This window comes from Salvelinus sp. IW2-2015, linkage group LG4q.2, assembly GCF_002910315.2.
Source record: "Salvelinus sp. IW2-2015 linkage group LG4q.2, ASM291031v2, whole genome shotgun sequence".
Classification (NCBI taxonomy): Eukaryota; Metazoa; Chordata; class Actinopteri; order Salmoniformes; family Salmonidae; genus Salvelinus; species Salvelinus sp. IW2-2015.
This window is the reverse complement of record NC_036843.1, coordinates 28,421,338-28,444,142: the sequence shown is the minus strand read 5'-3', so window position 1 is coordinate 28,444,142 and position 22,805 is coordinate 28,421,338. Positions and strand designations below refer to the sequence as shown.

General features: G+C 44.2%; 2 protein-coding genes across 2 annotated transcripts in view; both read left to right on the top strand.

Annotated features, from left to right (window-relative positions):
* Window positions 1-18,287, top strand: part of LOC111963587 (protein PALS1-like) — a 39,246-nt gene extending 20,959 nt beyond the window's left edge. Inside the window, 11 exon segments of the mRNA XM_023987131.2 lie at window positions 3,948-4,091; window positions 4,522-4,761; window positions 6,197-6,239; window positions 6,242-6,272; window positions 6,274-6,305; window positions 6,308-6,373; window positions 7,008-7,151; window positions 8,529-8,696; window positions 13,993-14,195; window positions 14,355-14,465; window positions 14,773-18,287. Of these exon segments, the coding sequence (XP_023842899.2) occupies window positions 3,948-4,091; window positions 4,522-4,761; window positions 6,197-6,239; window positions 6,242-6,272; window positions 6,274-6,305; window positions 6,308-6,373; window positions 7,008-7,151; window positions 8,529-8,696; window positions 13,993-14,195; window positions 14,355-14,465; window positions 14,773-14,949 (1,359 nt within the window). The 3' untranslated portion in view covers window positions 14,950-18,287.
* Window positions 18,288-18,953: 666 nt separating this feature from the next.
* LOC111963586 (eukaryotic translation initiation factor 2 subunit 1) lies at window positions 18,954-22,541 on the top strand. The gene is made up of 8 exons (XM_023987130.2): window positions 18,954-19,090; window positions 19,650-19,898; window positions 19,996-20,075; window positions 20,345-20,496; window positions 20,717-20,823; window positions 20,965-21,062; window positions 21,272-21,415; window positions 22,015-22,541. Exons 2-8 carry the CDS (start codon window positions 19,658-19,660, stop codon window positions 22,138-22,140), a joined length of 948 nt encoding a protein of 315 aa, XP_023842898.1. The 5' UTR covers window positions 18,954-19,090; window positions 19,650-19,657; the 3' UTR covers window positions 22,141-22,541.
* Window positions 22,542-22,805: the final 264 nt, after the last annotated feature.

Below are 22,805 nucleotides of genomic sequence, written 5' to 3'. Positions count from 1 at the left end.
GCCACATCTGTATGTATGTTTTTGTTGCAATTTGTATGATATGTTATGAATCTTTTTTATTTTATTTATTTTATTTAACCTTTATTTAACCAGGTAGGCAAATTGAGAACACGTTCTCATTTACAATTGCGACCTGGCCAAGATAAAGCAAAGCAGTTCGACACATACAACAACACATAGTTACACATGGAGTAAAACAAACATATAGTCAATAAAATCTCCCTCTCTTTTCCCTGTACACTTCTTCTGCAATGTGACCAAGCTGTCGTCCCCTGAGCCCTGTACACTTCTACCTTTCCCTTACACTCAGACTTGTCTCTGTTCCCCACATCTACAATTATTTTTTATTTGATTTAACTAGGCAAGTCCGTTAAGAACAAATTCTTATTTACAATTACGGCCTATCCCTGCCAAACCCTCCCCTAACCTGGACAACACTGAACCAATTGTGCGCCACCCTTTGGGACTCCTGATCACGGCCGGTTGTGACACAGCCTGGAATCAAACCAGGGTCTCTAATGACGTCTCTAGCACTTCAATGCAGTGCCTTAGACCGCTGCGCCACTCGGGAGGCCAGTGATGCTGCTGCTCCTCTGAGACCAGTGCATGTTCAGTAGGGAGGGACGGATTGAAACAGATTGATAAGGGAGGTACTACCTGAATGTTTTGCTACTGTGTGCCCTACTGAACATGACCCAACACACAGGAGGATGGAGGAGAGGAAGAAGGTAGACCTAGTGAGGTAACTAACCAGGCCTTTCTCCACAGGGGATGATATGGCTGTTAGTCTGTTACTACTTACTGAAGGTTTCTTATCATGTTTCTCCTCCTGGATTTTCTTCCTTCCACATGAATCAAATCAAAGTTTATTGGTCACGTAAACAGATCTGCAGATGTTATCGCAGGTGCAGCGAAATGCTTGTGTTTCTAGGTGCAACAGTGCAGTAGCACCTTGTAATAAAAATACACACATAATCTAGAAAATAAATATAGGATGACTAGGCCTTGACTAGAATACAGTATATACATATAAAGTGGGTGAAACAGCATGTAAACATTATTAAAGTGACCAGTGTTCCATGACTCTATGTACAGCAGTCTCTAGGCTGCAGGGTAGAGTACCGTGTGGTAGCCATCTAGAACAGTCTCTAGGCTGCAGGGTAGAGTACCGGGTGGTAGCCATCTAGAACAGTCTAGCTTGCAGGGTAGAGTACGTGGTGGTAGCATCTAGAACAGTCTCTAGGCTGCAGGTAGAGTACCGGTGGTAGCCATCTAGAACAGTCTCTAGGCTGCAGGGTAAGAGTACCGTGGTGGTAGCCATCTAGAACAGTCTCTAGGCTGCAGGGTAGAGTACCGGGTGGTAGCCATCTAGAACAGTCTCTAGCTGCGGGTAGAGTGCGTGTGGTAGCCATCTAGACAGTCTCTAGGGCTGCAGGGTAGAGTAGCGGTGTGGTAGCCATCTAGAACAGTCTCTAGCTGCAGGGTAGAGTTCCGTGTGTAGCCATCTAGAACAGTCTCTAGGCTGCAGGGTAGAGTACCGGGTGGGTACCATCTAGAACAGTCTCTAGGCTGCAGGGTAGAGTACCGGGTGGTAGCCATCTAGAACAGTCTCTAGGCTGCAGGTAGAGTACCGGGTGTAGCCATCTAGACAGTCTCTAGGCTGCAGGGTAGAGTCCGTGTGGTAGCCATCTAGAACAGTCTCTAGGCTGAGGTAGAGTACCGGTGGTAGCCACTAGAACAGTCTCTAGGCTGCAGGGTAGAGACCGGTGGTAGCCATCTAGAACAGTCTCTAGCTGCAGGTAGAGTCCGGTGGTAGCATGTAGAACAGTCTCTAGGCTGCAGGGTAGAGTCCGGGTGGTAGCCATCTAGAACAGTCTCTAGCTGCAGGTAGTGTACGTGTGGTAGCATCTAAGAACAGTCTCTAGGCTGCAGGGTAGAGTACGCGGGTGGTAGCCATCTAGAACAGTCTCTAGGCTGCAGGGTAGAGTGTGTGGTAGCCATCTAAACAGTCTCTAGGCTGCAGGGTAGAGTTCCGTGTGGTAGCCATCTAGAACAGTCTCTAGGCTGCAGGGTAGAGTACCGGGTGGTAGCCATCTAGAACAGTCTCTAGGCTGCAGGGTAGAGTACCGGGTGTAGCCATCTAGAACAGTCTCAGGCTGCAGGGTAGAGTTCGCGTGTGTAGCCATCTAGAACAGTTCTTAGGCTGCAGGGTAGAGTCGTGTGGTAGCCATCTAGAACAAGTCTCTAGGCTGCAGGTAGAGTACCGGTGGTAGCCATCTAGACAGTCTCTAGGCTGCAGAGTAAGTACCGGGTGGTAGCATCTAGAACAGTCTCTAGGCTGCAGGGTAGAGTTCCGTGTGGTAGCCATCTAGAACAGTCTCTAGGCTGCAGGTAGAGTTCCGGGTGGTAGCCATCTAGAACAGTCTCTAGGCTGCAGGGTAGAGTCGGGTGGTAGCCATCTAGAACAGTCTCTAGCTGCAGGTAGAGTCTCCGTGTGTAGCCATCTAAAGAACAGTCTCTAGGCTGCAGGTAGAGTTCACGTGTGGTAGCCATCTAGAACAGTCTCTAGCTGGCAGGGTAGTAGTCGCGGGTGTAGCTATCTAGAACAGTCTCTAGCTGCAGGTTAGAGTTCCGGTGGTAGCCATCTAGAACAGTCTCTAGGCTGCAGGGTAGGGTCCGTGTGTAGCCATCTGAACAGTCTCTAGGCTGCAGGGTAGAGTACCGTGTGGTAGCCATCTAGAACAGTCTCTAGGCTGCAGTAGAGTACCGGGTGGTAGCCATCTAGAAACAGTCTCGTAGGCTGCAGGGTAGAGTTCCGTGTGTAGCCATCTAGAACAGTCTCTAGGCTGCAGGTAGAGTACCGTTGGTAGCCATCTAGAACAGTCTTCTAGGCTGGCAGGTAGAGTACCGGGTGAGCCATCTAAACAGTCTCTAGGCTGCAGGGTAGAGTTCCGTGTGTAGCCATCTAGAACAGTCTCTAGGCTGCAGGTAGAGTTCCGTGTGGTGCCATCTAGAACAGTCTCTTAGCTGGCAGGGTATGAGTTCCGGTGGTAGCATCTAGAACAGTCTCTAGGCTGGCAGGGTAGAGTACCGGGTGGTCGCGGCTCGAGGCAGTGACTAAGGTCAGGGCAGGAAATAGAAGAATAGCAAGGGTGCTCTGGAAGTAATGACTACAGTACTGTTAGAGACAGGTCTCTTGGGTGTGGATGGCGTGCGTTCATGTGCTATATCTGCCTTTGTGTTTACTTTCAAGTCACTGAAAGTTAACCTACTAAGTCTGATTGTTATCTTCAAGTAAGCCTTGTCTGAGCCAGAACCGCCCATAGGGGCATATCTCCTGTTTTTAGAGTGAGGCAGCTTGATGTAGAAGTACACCACTAGACATGATGCTAGTCTTTCACATGGCCTTACCCCCAATCCATCTCCTTAAAGCTGACTGGCAAGCAGAGAGGTGTGACTCGACGGGGATCGAACCCTACGTTCCAACCTCAGGCCGGAAACTAACCACAAGCGCTGCTGAGTTGGTGTGTGTGCATTTGTAAAGGCTAGTAGTTAACCCAGAATGTATGACTGTGCTCTCTGTGCCTTTCAGTGCTGCTGGCCAGTGACTGTTTGGTGAGAGTGGAAGTGATGTTGTTTCCTATAAAAGTGTCTAGTTAACCAGTAATCTGACCAGCACATCCCCTGTGTCCCCTGTCCCTCCCCAGTAGGTACTGCTGGCCCATGACTGTATGGAGTCTGTGTCTTGGTGTGCAGTCTAAGCCTGTGCTTGTGTGCAGTCTAACCTGTGTCTTGGTGTGCCAGTCTAACCTGTGTCTTGGTGTGCCAGTCTAACCTGTGTCTTGGTGTGCCAGTCTAACCTGTGTCTCTGCATCCAACACTCTAGCAGCTAGAGTCTGGTTAGTTAACCCAGTAAGGCTAACCCTATGTCCCCTGTACCTCCCCAGGCGGTGCTTCTGGCCCATGACTGTGTTGCGGAGCAGGAGATGCAGATGGAGCCCCTGACCCCTGACCCCTGTGAGGCTCTCACCCAGTGGGGAGGGGAGACTGTCAAGATAGTCCGCATGGAGAAGGCCAGGGACATCCCACTGGTGAGAGAGACTCCTTTAAAACACACCAACAGTCATGAATCATCATATGAGTAGACATAGGCTGTCTGAAAAGTCCCAGCTGTCAAATCCTCGGTTCTTCCAGTCTTTGTTTTCTCAATTCCTCTCTCAAAGCTTATTGGAGGAGATGCGCCAAGGTCCCTCCCTTCGGGATCCCCCCCAATGAGCTTTGAGAGTGTAGCGACGAATCAAGTACGGGAGGAATCGAGGATTTGACCGCTTGTATATAGGTTTTAGGCTGGGTTTCTGTATAGCACTTTTTGACAGCTGCTGATGTAAAAAGGGCTTTATAAAATACATTTGAATGAATGTACACTTTTCAGACAAAACCGACATCTCTCATATAAGAAAAGTTGAATCCCTCCTGAATCTATCACTAACCTCTGTTCCTCACCCTGTGTATGTGCGGCAGGGTGCGACAGTGCGTAACGACATGGATACCGTGGTAATAAGCCGCATCGTGAAGGGCGGGGCGGCGGAGCGCAGCGGGCTGCTGCATGAAGGAGACGAGGTTCTGGAGATCAACGGAGTGGAGATCAGAGGGAAGGACGTCAACGAGGTCTTCGACATCCTGGCCGAAATGCACGGCACCCTGACCTTCATCCTTATCCCCAGCTCACAGAACAAACCCCCACCCATCAAAGAGACTGTGGTGAGTACAGACCAAACCCCCGCCCATCAAAGAGACTGTGGTGAGTACAGACCAAACCCCCACCCATCAGAGACTGTGGTGAGTACAGACCAAAACCCCACCCATCAGAGACTGTGGTGAGTACAGACCAAACCCCCCCCCACAGAGGACTAGTGGTGAGTACAGACCAAACCCCGCCCATCAGAGACTGTGGTGAGTACAGACCAAACCCCCCCATCAGAGACTGTGGTGAGTACAGACCAAACCCCACCATCAGAGACTGTGGTGAGTACAGACCAAAACCCGCCATCAGAGACTGTGGTGAGTACAGACCAAACCCCGCCCATCAGAGACTGTGGTGATACAGACCAAACCCCGCCATCAGAGACTGTGGTGGTACAGACCAAACCCGCCCATCAGAGTGACTGTGGTGAGTACAGAACAAACCCGCCCATCAGAGACTGTGGTGAGTACAGACCAAACCCCCGCCCATCAGAGACTGTGGTGAGTACAGACCAAACCCGCCCATCAGAGACTGTGGTGAGTACAGACCAAACCCCCGCCCATCAGAGACTGTGATGCAGTACAGACCAAACCCCCGCCCACAGAGACTGTGGGTGGACAGACCAACACCCCACCCATCAGAGATGTGGTGAGTACAGACCAAACCCCCGCCCATCAGAGACTGTTGGTGAGTACAGACCAAACCCCCGCCATCAGAGACTGTGGTGAGTACAGACCAACCCCCGCCATCAGAGACTGTGTGAGTACAGACCAAACCCCCGCCCATCAAGAGACTGTTGGTGAGTACAGACCAAACCCCCGCCCATCAGAGACTGTGGTGAGTTACAGACCAAACCCCCGCCATCAGAGACTGTGGTGAGTACAGACCAACCCCCGCCCATCAGAGACTGTGGTGAGTACAGACCAAACCCCCACCCATCAGAGACTGGTGAGTACAGACACATCTCCATCTCCGACACCTCTCCTCTCAGCTGTGATGTCCGTCTATCTGTAGCAATCACACTGTTCCAAGTTCCAATGGTTCTTAGTGGTTGGACAGCATGGTTCTGACCCATAGCCAATGTTGCTTTGATTCCCACATGGGCCACCACATACTGAATATGTCCTTATGAACACTACATTGTTTGGATTAAACTGGGTGGTTCGAGCCCAGAATACTGATTGGCTGACAGCCATGGATATATCAGATAGTATGACAAACATTTATTTTTTACTGCTCTAATTACTTGGTAACCAGTTTATAATAGCAATAAGGCCCCTCGGGGTTTGTGGTATATGGCAAATATAACAGACCTTCTCGGGCCTTAATGCTTATTAGAGCATCTGCTACATGACCATATTTACAAATGTGAATCTTAATGTAATTCTAGAATATACAGTATAGATTAACTAGAAAAACTAAGGTAATGTCTTGTGTCCTCTTTTCCACCAGGTCCATGTGAAGGCTCACTTTGACTACGACCCGTCTGATGACCCGACGTGCCGTGCAGGGAACTGGGCCTGTGCTTCAGAAGGAGATATCCTCCACATCATTAGCCAGGATGACCCAACTGGTGGCAGGCCTACAGGGACGGAGACAGGCAACCAGCCCTGGCCGGGCTAGTACCAGGTACGCTACCCTGACCCAAACCACCCCTGGCCGGGCTGTACCAGGTACGCTACCCTGACCCAAACCAGCCCCTGGCGGGCTAGTACCAGGTACGCTACCCTGACCCAACCAGCCCCTGGCCGGGCTAGTACCAGTACGCTACCCTGACCCCAACCAGCCCTGGCGGGCTAGTACCAGGTACGCTACCCTGACCCAAACCAGCCCCTGGCCGGGCTAGTACCAGGTACGCTACCCTGACCCCAACAGCCCCTGGCCGGCTGAGTACCCAGGTCGCTACCTGACCCAAACCAGCCCCTGGCCGGGCTAGTACCAGGTACGCTACCCTGACCCAAACCAGCCCCTGGCCGGGCTAGTACCAGGTACGCTACCCAGCCTCTACACAGATTGAAGGACTGTTAAGGAGAACTTTGCTTGGAAACCTCTGAAAGTTATCTTATGCTATTTGCAGTTTTTACTTTTGTGTGTGTTGCTTTCTTGGCCAGGTCTGACTTGAAAAAAATATGTCAATCTGAATGTGACTTTTCTGGTTAATTAAAGGATAAATAAAATGCCTCAACAAACTGGACCAGTTTCAGGTCATTAATGTAGGTTATCAGACCGTGTTTAACAACATCTCTTCTCTTTGTGAATGCAGGCAAGAGCTTCCAGCAGCAGAGAGAGGCCATGAAGCAGACCATAGAAGAGGATAAAGAGCCTGAGAAGTCGGGAAAGCTGTGGTGTGCTAAGAAGAACAAGAAGAAGAGGAAGAAGCTCCTTTACAACGTCAAGCAGAATGATGGTAAAGCCAGCTCAGAAGAATTCACCAAGTACATTTACACACACCCATGCTTTTTCCATGACAGACTGACCAGGTGAATTTTATGATCCCTTATTGATGTCACTTGTTAAATCCACTTCAAATCAGTGTAGATGAAGGGGAGGAGACAGGTTAAAGAAGGATTTTGAAGCCTTGAGACATGGATTGTGTATGTGTGCCATTCTTACCCTAATGGGTCAGACAAAATATTTAAGTGCCTTTTGGAAGGAGTATGACAGTAGGTGCCAGGCACACCGGTTTGTGTCAAGAATTGAAACGCTGCTGGCTTTTTAATGCTCAACAGTTTCCTGTGTGTATCAAGAATGGTCCACCACCCTAAGGACATCCAGCCAAGTTGACACAACTGTGGGAAGCATTGGAGTCAACATCCCTGTGGAATGCTTTTGACACCTTGTAGAGTCCGACCAACTGAGGCTATTCTGAGGGCAAAAGGGGGTGCAACTCAATATTAGGAAGATGTTAGTAATGTTTTGTACACTCAGTGAATATTGCAGGTGTCGTGCAGTTATTTGATTGCAGTTTAGGATGGCTGGTGCGTAGTCTCTTAGTCCCACTCCCTATGGACCAGATGGCTGGAAGTAGAACGTGGTAGTAGTGCTGTAGCAGAGATGTTTGCAGACTGGTGTAGAATGACCCTATGTGGGTACCCTGGGCCCGTATTCAGTGTCTCAGAGTAGGAGTACTGATCTAGGATCAGTTTTGTATTTTAGATCATAGTGTATGAGATTATATTGGGCACGGAGGACCTGATCCTAGATCAGCACTACTACTCTGAAACTCTTGGTGAATATGAGTACTGGTTGCTGGAGGGGCTGTTTGTCTCTGGTTCTGGAATGTGCTTGTTTTAATGCTTATGCATTATGCATGTGAAGTTATTCACACTTACTCTTCCCTTATCACTATTGACTGTTACTCATATCTCTAATACCCCGGGTTACTATTTTATATTGTAAAGTGGTTGTTCCACTGGATATAAGGTGAATGCACCAATTTGTAAGTCGCTCTGGATAAGAGCGTCTGCTAAATGACTTAAATGTAAATGTATAACCTGAGCAAAAAATAGCCCTAGTAGTCTTAGGCCTGAGAAAGAGAGATCACTTGCTTTAGCCAAAAGACGATATACTAGGAAAGTTTGTATTTTCTCTGTAATGGACTGTGGTTGGAATGACCCCAAGATATAGTAGAAGAAATGACAAGAACAGGATAAATGTTGACGTTTCAGCTAGAGGCCTTTCTCAGGCTCAAGTCTTTTTCATTATACCAAGATAGGAATAGTGTTTGAAATTGAACTAAAACTGTCTTGTTCCTGTTTTGTCTGTATCTCTGGCTGCTCCCCAGACAACGACAGTGAGGAGATCCTGACCTATGAGGAGATGGCGCTCTACCACCAGCCAGCCAATCGAAAGCGACCCATCGCCCTGATTGGTCCTCCCAACTGTGGGCAGAACGACTTGAGACAGAGACTGCTGTCCAGCCAGCCAGACAGATTTGGGGGAGCTGTCCCACGTAAGTGTCAAATTGATCAAAGTTTATTTTCAGGAGTGAACTTTCCCCTTGAACTGCACACCTCGGTGCTCCCTGAAGGCTTTCCTCAAACTCTCTCTTGGACTTATTCACTGTACATGTATTATCAGGCTGATCTATGTAGGTACTAGTCCATTGTCGAACGTCAGGTACTGCGACGACTGAGGGACGAGCTTTGCGTAGGAGTGACACCATCTGACGCCAGACAATGGGTACTAGGTAATGATGCACTCATATGACATTTTTGGCCGATACGATATCCGATATTTTCCTTGACAAAAAAACCTGATACCGACATTTAAAATTTGAGTGGCCTTTTAAGCATTCTAGTACAGTTAAATAGTTAACACACACATGGACGCAGTAGTCTAAGGCACTGCATCTCAGTGCAAGAGGTGTCACTACAGTCCCTGGTTCGAATCCAGGCTGTATCACATCTGGCCGTGATTGGGAGTCCCATAGGGTGGCGCACAATTGTGCCAACGTCGTCCGGGTTTGGCTGGGGTAGGCTGTCATTGTAAATAAGAATTTGTTCTTAACTGACTTGCCTTGTTAAATAAAGGTTACACACACACACACCACACTGACCAAAAAGTTATTTTGTTAGCATTTACGTATGTCCCCATTACCAGTAAAACATAATCAAAACCTATTTCTTTCACTTACTTGCTGTGCTGTTTCGTTGTTCAGTCGTTTCATTCTCAACCAGGATTTCTATGAAATGCCGTTTGGGTCTTTGCGTGTCAAGAAAGATGCACGTCAAATAACACTATGATGTGTCAAGTAAGCTTGTTGACCAATCAGGACCTGAATATGACTGCACATCACATAATAATTTAACTCCTTCATACATTTTGTATGTAGTTATTACACATTGATTACATCATCACTCGTATTTCATATGTCACAACGATTCATTGATACGTATGCTATGACGCTGGTAAAGTTGTCTCGCGCACCTACAGTGCTGGTCATAAGAGAAAAAAAAGCTAGCTAACTAATGGATGCAAACAATGTTCTTCCCCAAAAACATAGCAAAATGACAAATCTGTTTCAGTAGCTTATAGTTAGCTAGCTAAATATATAGCTAGGTGTCATCTAAAATAATGGTCGGACCCATCTATGTGAAGCTAGCCACAATAAGGATTAGCCACAATAGTGGACTTTGCGGTTAGCCTTCAAAATACGTTTGTCATTGACGGTGATGCAAATTAATACGAATAGTAGAATTATGCCATAATTGAATAGATCATGCTAAATGAGGTTGGAATGTTATATAAAATCAACAAAAGACAATAATTTGTTAATTTGACAAATCTGTTTAAATCACACTGAATGTATTATACTTTAGAATTTCTTTGGGAGTATACTTATTTCACTGTACAGCCTTACTTATGGTTTGTGGATCAGTGACACCCAGAGAACATTAGCATCGTAGCTCTTATTGCGGGACTCTGAAACAACTGTGAATTGAGACACATTTATTGTCAACCTATGTGTATTGAACACTATTCCCAAGGAAAAACAATACTGCATGGATGTTTGGGTCTGATAACTCTGAGGAGGAGTATTGAGTAGACTGATACCCCATTTCATTGCTCCCCAATCCTCAGGTAAAGCTATACAGTGCAATATGAATGTCAATACACACAATAGGCTGACTGGGGAGGTGATGTCACAGTCCCGCGATAAGAGCTACAACTCTTAACAGTTGTGTTCTGTGGGTGTCACCGGGTAGACTGTTACCCATTTCACATTTCAACCTATCTAGTCTAAATATGGCATGATTCCACCAATTGTAACCTTCTGCATTACTTTCAAAGGGGTACTTTTATGCAAATTCCACTATTGTGCCTAATCCTTATTGTGGCTAGCTTCACAACACATAACCCTGTCCGGTCGAGCCTCACTAGCCAGCTAGCTGGCTGCTTATAACGTTAGCTTTGGGCTGGCTAGCTATTTATTTTCATGAACTGTTCAATTTCAATAGGTGAACAACAAGTGGCTACCTAGCTAATACTTATTCACAAGAATTCCTAAATCATTGCTAAGGATAGTAAAAATGACTGCAGTTTCTACTGGTCATTGTTTTCAGGCTGGTTGTATTGGTGCTACCTAGGTACCAAGTGTTAGGGTTGCGTCAATCAAATCTGGTATCAGGATAAAATGTGATGCAAAGTTACTGAATATACTATAAGTACTTTTATTAAATTCAAGCAATAAATGGTAAATGCAATTTTCGTATATACGGGTTCACTGTAACACCACGCAGGGCAGAACAGAGAACTGACTTGTTTCCTGACAAAGTTCTTCTAAAATACTTCTGACAGAGGTAGTTCCCGCTTCTGAGCTGGCCTGTCAGAGTAGAGGCTGAGTGTGGTTTAGACTTACTCAGCCTATCGTTGGCGCACAGGCTGGTCCCAGCCCCCAGGCGCTCCAGCTGTCCGGCGTTGCAGATTACCTCATTGTTTTCTATGCATGTGTCAATAGCTCAACATACTGTTCCCGCCTTGCAACATTCTTTTCTATGTATGTGTCCTCATTTAACATACTGTTCCCACTCAAGGTTAACCACAGCCTTCCCGCTAGTCACACCATATGTTGCAAAATGTTACTTCCAGCACACACAGACACCCCCATTATAGACCAAGCATATTTTCAACCCTCACACAAGCTAAAGCTAGCTAGCTACCCCAGACGTTTGTGGTCGAACAAATAATACTTTATTACCAACGCGGTATTGTAAACACATTGTTCGTGGTTGCTTGTTTGCAGACGTTTTTGTACAGCTTTGACAGTGCTACTGATGGTAGTGGTGGCTTGGCTTGCACGTGCAAGTTCAAAACATTCTATAATAGAACTGTGCAAATTAAAAGCTTATTTAACTCGTCAAATATATTTTTTGACACGCAAAGACCCAAATGGCCTTCCATAGTATGTCGTGTAGTTATTACTGTATAACTTGGTAAGGCAACATTTGAAAAATAGCTCACTTGGTTATGTTAATGTGTACCGGGGCTCGACCAGTCACGAAAACCAACATCACCAACGACAGAGAACGGTTGATTATCAAGAGCAATGAATTCCATTCTCTTGGCGTCAATGGATTTCGCCTTTGAGTTGTCTTGCTGAAATTATCTTATTCTTTCAAATGACTGCTCGACTTGTTGATTACTCGATCAACACTGTAGACATGCTGGGTAGGCTAGGTTAGGAATGCTGTGTTGCACGTGTAGAGCAAAATTTTACATGGCGTCATGTACCTACAGTTGAAATCTGAAGTTTACATATACATTTAAACTCAGTTTTTCACAATTCCTGACATTTAATCCTAGTAAAAATTCCCTGTCTTAGGTCAGTTAGGATCACCACTTTAAGAATGTGAAATGTTAGAATAATAGTAGAGAATGATTTGTTTCAGCTTTTATTTCTTTCATCACATTCCCAGTGGGTCAGAAGTTTACATACACTCAATTAGTATTTGGTAGCATTGCCTTTAAATTGTTTAACTTAGGTCAAACATTTCGGGTAGCCTTCCACAAGCTTCCCACAATAAGTTGGGTGAATTTTGGCCCATTCCCCCTGACAGAGCTGGTGTAACTGAGTCAGGTTTGTAGGTCTCCTTGCTCGCACATGCTTTTTCAGTTCTGGCCACAAATTTTCAATAGGATTTAGGTCAGGGCTTTGTGATGGGCACTCCAATACCTTCACTTTGTTGTCCTTAAGCCATTTTGCCACTACTTTGGAAGTATGCTTGGGGTCATTGTCCATTTGGAAGGCCCATTTGCGACCAAGCTTTAACTTCCTGACTGATGTCTTGAGATGTTGCTTCAATATATCCACATAATTTTCATTCCTCACGATGCCATCTATTTTGTGAAGTGCACCAGTCCCTCCTGCAGCAAAGCACCCCCACAACATGATGCTGCCACCCCCATGCTTCACGGTTGGGATAGTGTTTTTCGGCTTGCAAGCCTCCCCCTTTTTCCTCCAAAAATAACAATGGTCATTATGACCAAACAGTTCTATTTTTGTTTCTTCAGACCAGAGGACATTTATCCAAAAATGTATGCTCTTTGTCCCAATGTGCAGTTGCAAACAGTAGTCTGGCTTTTTTATGGTGGTTTTGGAGCAGTGGCTTCTTCCTTGCTGAGRGGCCTTTCAGGTTATGTCGATATAGGACTCGTTTTACTGTGGATATAGATACTTTTGTACCGGTTTCCTCCAGCATCTTCACAAGGTTTGCTGCTGTTCTGGGATTGATGGGATTGATTTGCACTTTTCGCACCAAAGTACGTCCATCTCTAGGAGACAGAACATGTCTCCTTCCGGAGCGATATGACGGCTGCGTGGTCCCATGGTGTTCATACTTACGTACTATTGTTTAAACAGAGGAACGTGGTACCTTGAGGGCTTTGGAAATTGCTCCCAAGGATGAACCAGACTTGTGGAGGTCTACAACAACAAAAAAATCTCAGTTTTGGGCTGATTTCTTTTGATTTTCCCATGATGTCAAGCAAAGAGGCACTGAGTTTGAAGGTAGGCCTTGAAATACATCCACAGGTACACCTCCAATTGACCCAAATGATGTCAATTAGCCTATCAGAAGCTTCTAAAGCCATGACATCATTTTCTGGAATTTTCCAAGCTGTTTATAGGCACAGTCAGCTTAGTGTATGTAAACTTCTGACCCACTGGAATTATAGGGTGAAGGTGAAGGTGAAATAATCTCTGTAAGCAATTTTTGGAAAAATTACTTGTGTCATGCACAAAGTAGATGTCCTAACCGACTTGCCAAAACTATAGTTTGTTAACAAGACATTTGTGGAGTGGTTGAAAAACAAGTTTTAATGACTCCAACCTAAGTGTATGTAAACTTCTGACTTTAACTGTACATTATATAGGTATGCACATCAGCTTTGACATCGGGTTTGCACATCGGCGTTAAACTAGACATCGGGCCCATACCGTTGTTGGCATTTTTAGCTAATATCATCCGATTATGATATGTTTACCGATATATTGTGCATCCCTTGTACTAGGTAGTAAAGATTCTAGATGTTTTAGGGGCAAACCATCTGGTCAATGAGAATGTCTTTGTGCTGTAGGGAGTTAATATTCCTCAACACATTTGGAGGGTATAGAATTTGATCATTTGTATTCATTCCAGATATGATTTTTCAGTCAATGTCTGTTGTATCCCTTCCTCTGTCCTGTTCTTGTTTTTTTTTTAAGCAATAAAAATGTTGATCATGTGTTTTATTTTTGCTCATTCCAGACACGACGCGGAACAYGCGTGATGTGGAGGTGAGTGGGAGAGACTACCACTTTGTCTCCCGCCAGGCCTTTGACATGGACGCCACTGCGGGGAAGTTCATTGAGTCGGGAGAGTTTGAGAAGAACCTGTACGGAACCAGCACCGACTCTGTCCGCCAACTCATCAACACGGGCAAGATCTGCCTGCTCTGTCTGCACACACAGGTGAGGGGGAGAGGCTGAGGGAGGGGGGGAAGGAAATAATATAGAGAGTTGAGAGGGAGAGGAGGACAGACAGAGAGGGAAAAGAAGAGGTATTATAAGAGAACATAAGTTGTCTATGTTGCTGCCGTGTCTGACTGGGAGTTCTCTCCCTCTCTCCAGTCGTTGAAGACTCTGCGTAGCTCGGATCTGAAGCCTTACATTATCTTCATCGCTCCTCCCTCCCAAGAACGGTTGCGAGCCCTCCTGACCAAAGAGAGCAAGAACCCAAAGGTAGTGAATCCTTCGAACACCACATCTGTTTTCTCCATCGTTTTGACCCCGAAGGGTCCTGTCTGTCAGTAAGGTTGGTTTACTAAGCCTTGGTCAAGCTCATCCACTTGACATCTAGCAATCAATCATTATTCAAATGTATTTTATGAAGCCCTTTTTACATCAGCAGTTGTCAGTGCTTTGCAGATACCCAGCATAAAACCCCAAAGAGCAAGCGAGGCACAGTGCCTAGGAAAAACATCAAGCTAACCTGGGGAAACATGCTCAGTGTTCCTTTTTTTTATCCCCAACCCTTTCTCTACATCAGCCAGAGGAGCTGCGTGACATCATCGAGAAGGCCCGTGAGATGGAGCAGAACTTTGGCCACCTGTTTGATGCAGCCATCGTGAACACAGACCAGGACAAGGCCTATCAGGAGCTGCTGAGGCTGATCAACAAACTGGACACAGAGCCACAATGGGTCCCCTCCTCCTGGCTACGCTAAGGGCCGGGGCAGTATAACACACCCACAGTGCTAACCCTGACTAGAGCCCTGTAAAATCTGCAATGCACAGAAAGTGAACGGAATCACAGAAATCAATACATTGAAACATAATTCAATATGCTAACATTTATTGAACTTTGTAGGCAATCAACTAAATGTATTGAAAATGTATTCATTTTCCCAAGTTTATCATAAGACATGAACAGAATGCATCAGTGATTCTTATTTCCTGCGAGTTTCTGAATAAGCAAAGAGAATTCCTCGTCTGTATGTGCAGTGCGTGCGTTTACCACTTTGTGTAGCCGTTAGCGATGATGCTAATGAAAAGTCTTCTAGTAGATGGAAAGGCTTTCACAAAAACCTTCAGTTAAATGTTAACTATAAAGTAGCCTATGCTGACCTAGCAGAATTATATTATTTGCATCAATCCAGTGGGTATTTGTGTACAAAAACACTGCTAAACAACAGCCTCTTGCTAGCACTGGAATTAAAGGGTAACTACACCTGAAAATAAACATAAAAAAAAAAAAAATCCTAGACATCAAAAGGGGTCTCTCGATGTGGTTTGCGCATTGTTGTGGACTTAGAACATCCAATTTAGTTGTTTTCTATTTTAAAAGTGTGATTTTGAGAGTGAAAACCTGAAAAAACAAGGGGAAACGGAAATCTGGAAAAACAAAATGGATAGGGCCCTACCTGACACACACACACCGCTGAAGATTTGTCTTGTTTCAATTCTCCAACCACAATCACTGTGTGAGACTGGAGGTAGATCCTCAATCACCACAAGCTGAAGATGAATGAAACATTTACAGCTTATCACTATTATGCTGAACTGAACTCTTCTATTCACTTCTGAGACTACCTGGGGAAATTCATTTCAGTTATTTTGCTCTGATAATTTGTCCTTTTTTCCCCTTTTTTGTTTCTGTATTTCTCTTCACTAAATTAACTATTCACATTCCAGGTAAGAAGTATGTAAAGACTTGGCACTTGTGGCAGAAATATAATTAATGCTTCTATCCTTTTGATAATTATTTATAATTGTAAATATATTGTATTTTAAATAAGTTTTCAAAGATGAGAAGAAGAACCCATAGCTTCTATGTATGACATATTATTATCCAGTCAGTGAATGTCTCTCCTACACAGAGGTTGTTGTACCCATGCTCTGTCTGTGTGTGAGGTCAGGTGTGTGTGTGTTCTCTAATGTCGAACTGACATCACTCAGCCATAGTCTTGAGTGTTGGCAGTAAGGTGCCTCTGATCTCTAACATAGCAGATGGGAATGGGATTAGGCTACTACAAGTATCATCATGGATGGGATTTGTTCACCCAATGAAACTATCTGTGAGGTGATAACACCCAGGTGTAGGATTACATTATCTCAGCATCTGGGATCTCTTTCCACTGCAGCAGCCCTGGGTTCAAATACAATTTGAATCATTTCTAATACTTTAGCTGTGCTTGATTGAACAATAGAATAGTCCCACAAGTGCAAACCCTACCGCCATCTGGCACTCCAGGTAGATGAAAGCAAAACCTGAAAGTATTTCAATTATTTCAAATGCTATTTGAACCCAAGTCAGCACTACCCTACAGCACAGCACAATGCTGGAGGTTTATCTAACTGGTGTTTTGACATCACAATAATTAGTTCTGAGAGGTGCTTAAGAGTCACTGCCTCATTCTAATCTACTTGCTTTATACCCTTTTCAAACTATCGTGCCAATCAACACTACTGTGCTGGCTCTGATATTTTCTTTTCACATTGTCCCTCCAGCATGGTCTCAGAAACTATGGTGGGTCGTAATCAGGCCAGTTCTGCTCATTTTGGATCGGCTCAGTACTAGAGGATAATAAACTAGCCCTAACCCCACCTCTCACCTCTACCCAGCACTATAGGGTGTATTTATTACATTTTGCAACAGAAACCATTTACCGTTTTAAGAACCAAACTGAAGCAAATGGTACTAAATGGGGAGGGACCTACCTGAATTTGTGCAATAGACATTTTGTCGTTACAAAGCGTTTTCCGTTTGTAGTAAATGGTTTCTGTTGCTAAATGCTTTGCAACGGACTAAACATTTTACAACAGAATCGGCGTAAATAATATACCCCTGGTCATAACTAAATACAAAAAACTGTCCTGTCCAGAATCACAGGATTTAAACCAACATTGATGATAATGAAGAAAGATTATTAGAGGTGTTTAAAAGTTTTGACACTAAACCCCCCTGGGGTAGCTTTTGTTTTATCTCAGTATTCATCATGCATAGTTCCTGTGCTACTCTGTAGGAGTGTAACCATAGTGAATGTAACCAGCACTATTCTATTCACAGAAAACACTAAAGAATATCTGAGCACCGCTGTCTGTGGGATTATCTTAATTATCAATACTTTGTTTGAAATCAATGCATTTTCTAATTCACTGAGATTCATTATGAACGATCCATCTATGCTGTATTGTTAATCTGATGGTTTTCACCACAGGTGATATTTTAAATGTGTGTTTTTGTTTTCAGAGCTGTTATTGAAATGGGTCTGGGAAATGAACTTGAACGAACCGATAAGCCTAAATACGGGGAAAAAATAGCCTACAATTTCATAAAAATTGTTTGTATGTTTGTTGTTGCATGTGGTGATGGTATGTTCATGGGTTGGAGCTCACTCCCGTGTGTGTGTGTGAGCGCGCAGAGGCAGGACTCACTTAAATGCATGCAAGTATTATCTCTAGTAGACACAATGGGGAAACAGTCTTAACAAAGACCTGTTTCACATATTATAACAGCATTTTCATTTTAATGTGGGTTATTATTGATGATATTGTGGTGTCTAGATATTTGACATTGATATATGTGTAATGTTAAAAATTGATGTATTATGTACAAAGTAATGCACTTGTAGAATGATCACTCTGCCACCCTTCCCTCCCTATTGCTTCTGGAACCAGAACTGAGGTTTACGTAGAGTTCTGCTGGTACTGTCTCCATGACCCGCTCAATTCAAGCCTGATCCCAGATCTGTGTTCTACCCAACTCCTCTGACTACTTCTGTCATGTATGCCATAGTCAGAGGAGTTTGTAACAAATGGATTTATTCAGTGTCTCAGAGTTGGAGTACTGATCTAGGATCAGGTCATCCCTGTCCATATAATATTATTCATTATGTTATCTCTTCAGTCTGTGCAGTACACACCGTGTGTAGATGTTGAGCTGTTAATTGGAAGTAGAGTTATTGAATGTAAGGTTACTATATTATTAAAAAAACTGTTTTTATTTCTGTAGATCTGTTTTTGTAGAAATTATTCATGTGAATTAAAGACCAGATTGATAGAAGTAGTGTTTGGTTCTTTAATTTCTCCAGCACTGGAGGGGGGGGGCTTTCCTCTTGTTCTCTATTGTTCCTCAAGGAAGGAGGGAGGCAGATGACATCAGACCAAATCTTTGAATACCCTACTCCTTGAAGTCTGCCCTTTAGTGTGTGTACTTTACTGTATTTATACTTGGGATATCACTTTGCAACAGTAAAAGTTCATAAATCACTGGAGGATGTCTAACATTTTGTATTTAACCTTTATTTAACTAGGCATGTCAGTTTACAATGACTACCTACCCCGGACAACGCTGGGCCAATTGTGGGCCGCCCTCCCTATGGGACTCCCGATCACAGACAGTTGTGATACAACCTGGATTCAAAACAGGGTGTCTAGTGACACCTCTAGCACTGAGATGCAGTGCCTTAGACCGATGCGCCACTCGGGAGCCCCTTTCTGAATTATGTTCATGCCATTTTTATTGTGTAATACTGTATGTAAGTGGTCAACTCAATGTGAAAGAGTAATCGATCTACCAGTATGTCCAGTATTTATGAACTTGCTTCAAAACACTCAGAGCGACACCTTGTGGGGAAAAGGAAGACTACTAATTTAGGTGGAAACACTATCAGAAAGAAATATCGATGGTAAAAATGTTTTTGAAGGTTTCCAGTTCCGCTTCCGGGTCAGATCGCATGTTCGCGCATGCTGATGAAATAGTTAAATTCGATCTTCGAAATTGTTACTTTTTGAAATTACAATTTTAATGTAACAACTTAAATATATAGTTCAATATCAAGATTTGGATATATCTGTAGCTTTAAGGTGAGTACTTAACGTTTGAGTGTCATTATGTTCTGAATGAATGAATGACTGGTGATGAAGCCATGAGACTCAGCAAAGCGGCGTTAGCTAGCTAGCATATTCATCTGGCTATCCTATCCAGCTGATCCTCTACTATACATTATCAGTAGCTAGCTGATGGGGCTAACTAACAAATAATACCAAAAAAAAAATCTAGCTGAAAGTCCTTCAGACAGAACTTGTAGCTGAACTAGAAGTTAGCATATGCTCATAGGTTAGTTAGCTAAGTTGTATAAGGACAACTTGCTTGCTACTGTAACTAGCAAGTTGTCTTCGTACAAGTTAGCATATGCTCATCGGTTAGTTAGCTAGCTTCTAGTTCAGCTACAAGTTCTGTTTATGATCATTTGCTGTATAACGTTAATGGTCTGCCTCTTTCAAGCATTACCGCCTGTGCCATAAAGACCAGACCTCGGAGATGGCATAATGACATAGGGTAGTGGCTACAGGCAGAATGAGAATACAATAACTAGCTACTATCCTCTGCAATGTACTTTATGGTCTCCTCTCGTCCACACAGAGTGAAGAATGCCGTCATTCAGCTGTAGATTCTACCAGCACAGGTTTCCAGAGGTGGAAGATGTGGTGATGGTCAACGTGCGCTCCATCGCAGAGATGGGCGCCTACGTTAGCCTGTTAGAGTACAACAACATCGAAGGCATGATCCTGCTGAGCGAGTTGTCTCGCAGACGTATCCGCTCCATCAACAAACTCATCAGGATCGGACGCAACGAGTGTGTGGTCGTCATCCGAGTGGACAAGGAGAAAGGTGAGAGGAAGAGTCCTGTCTATGTGGATGTGATGGCTTGTTTTGTAGCCTGGTCCCAAGGACTGATGGTTAATTTCCCTACTCTCTCTCTCTCTAGGCTACATTGATCTGTCCAAGAGAAGAGTTTCACCCGAGGAGGCAATCAAGTGTGAAGACAAATTCACCAAATCCAAAACGGTATGTTGTCTAAGTCCTCACATCATCTCCATGTTCATAGTGTAATACCTCTACCAGCTAGTACAATGTCATCTTGTGCATTGGGCTGAAAATTTAGAAGGGCTGGTTATGTTATATTATAGTACTTTTAAATGTGTTGTCAAATTATATATATATACTCAAATATTTCTGCCGGTAAACTTAGACCTGTGTGTCTTCTGTCATGAGCGACCTTGGGTCCTTGAAAAATGCAATATAAATATGTATTATTATTGATATGACTATGACAGGTATACAGCATATTGAGGCATGTGGCTGAAGTTCTGGAGTACACTAAGGAGGAGCAGCTGGAGAGCCTGTTCACGCGCACTGCCTGGGTGTTTGATGAGAAGTACAAGAGGCCTGGATACGGAGCCTATGATGTCTTTAAACAGGCTGTGGCGTGAGTACTGACATCCTGGTCCGGGCTGGTGGAGGGGATTCTCTTGTTGAGATCCACAAAATTATTTTCATTCCTAGTTCCAATGTGTTGAAAACAGCAACGTTCTGTAACTAGAAATGGAAGAAAATGGTTCTAGACTAGATCCATTTCTCCCACAACAATAGACATATTATTTGGCTATTGCACTGGACGTCCCAGGACTGTCTGTTTTGGCCCACAGGGACCCAGCCATTTTAGATTGTCTGGACCTGACAGAGGAGGAGAAGGCTGTGCTCATTGACAACATCAACAGAAGACTCACACCACAGGCTGTCAAAATCAGGGCAGGTATGTACATGCTGTACAGTACACCTAAAGCTTACCTGTGTACTTGTACATCATTTACATAGCAGTAGCTTGATGAGTTTTGATATAGTATGATAGAATAAAATATTATTCTAACATATTACTAACACGTCTCTCCCTCAGACATTGAGGTGGCCTGCTATGGCTACGAAGGCATTGATGCTGTCAAAGAAGCATTGAGGGCGGGGCTAGGCTGCTCCACAGAGGCCATGCCCATCAAGGTCAATAACAACAACAAACACTCCTCAACAGTCTGTTTTTCTGAACCCAGATTAGACATAGTATAGTCCTAGACTAAAAAAGCATTAATTAAAAGTGACTTCTAGTCCAAGACTGGGCTTAATCTGTGTCCGGGAAAACGTCTGTATCACAACAACATAGTCCAACACATGATTTATCCCCTCTAAACCTGTCTTCTGCTCTCTGACAGATTAATCTGATAGCGCCGCCGCGCTATGTCATGACTACCACCACGCTGGAGCGCACGGAGGGGCTCTCTGTCCTCAACCAGGCCATGGCTGCCATCAAAGAAAAGATCGAGGAGAAGAGAGGAGTCTTCAACATRCAGATGGAGGTCGGTGCAATAGAATGCAACTTTATTGTCCAATTTGCAGCTGAAATATTTTTTGCTGTCTTTTGATACTACAGGAAGCGAGGGAAAATGGAAAAGACCAAGCTTGGTTGAGGTGGGGTGGTGGAGGTTTCATGTAAACGTTCTTGAAACCCCTGCCATACAGTTGTGGCCAAATATACTGTCACTCTTGTACTTTTCATAAATAATAATCTATTTACTCTAAAATAATTTGAAATTGAAAAAGAATTGGTGGTCGCCACATCTTATTGGCTTTTCAACATTGCATAACCAATTTAATTGTAAACTTAAGTTTACAATTGAAATAGAGAAAATAAAAACAAATGGCATGGGTAAAATTATCACCCCGGAGATGGTACTTGTTTTCAATTTCAACTTGTTTGAAAATAAATAGCGAATTATTTAAGAAATCTGAAAGAGTGCCAATATATTTGGCCACAACTGTATGTAATAAATACATTGGAAATCTTACTTACCAGAGATACCACATTAAAACAGCATTAAAAACGTCAAGAAGGTTCAGGACATAGCGCTTTTAATGTCAATTTGTTTGTCTTCCTGTGTGTTTTCTTCCCCTCCAGGCGAAGGTTGTGACAGACACCGATGAGACAGAGCTGGCACGCCAGCTGGAGCGACTGGAGAGAGAGAACGCTGAAGTGGACGGAGATGATGAGGATGGAGAGATGGAGGCCAAGGCAGAGGACTAAACTAGAGGAAAAACAGACGGATTGGATACAACGACAAGACCAATTATACACAGTCCAGGGCCCGTATTAATAAAGCATCTCTGAGTAGGAGTGCTGATCTAGGACCAGGTCCTCCATGTCAATGTTGTTCATAATGATCTTAAAAACTGATCCTAGATCATCAATCCTACTTTGAGATGTTTCATGAATACAGGCCACAACAAACTTTAATTTCAAATCAAATCGTGCATTCTAGAACGTCTCTCCAACTGAACACGAGCCTCTGTTGGTCAGTACCAGGGACCCTCAGGAAGACTGAACCAGAGAGACGGCTACAGGTGCTGACTATCATACTGCCAAACACAGAGCTGGGAAATGCCCCTGTCATTCTCCCAATGGACAAAATAAACACATTCATATTATTACTGAACCCTAGCTGTTTGAATTGCGTCCCAAAGGTGAACAGTGTGGTTGGTTGGGTTAGCCTGCTTGTCCACTCTGTGCTGTAGCCAACTCCTCTGTTTGGAAGTGAGGATACAATAGAGAATAGGACCAGGTTTGGTGGGGTGGTCATCTCTTGTAGACTGACTACGTAAACATCTGACCAAATGACTCCAGATTTTTGCTCTGGGTTAACTGAGATTAGTGGGGTGGTGACTTGGTCCAATACTTAATGATCTGTAGCC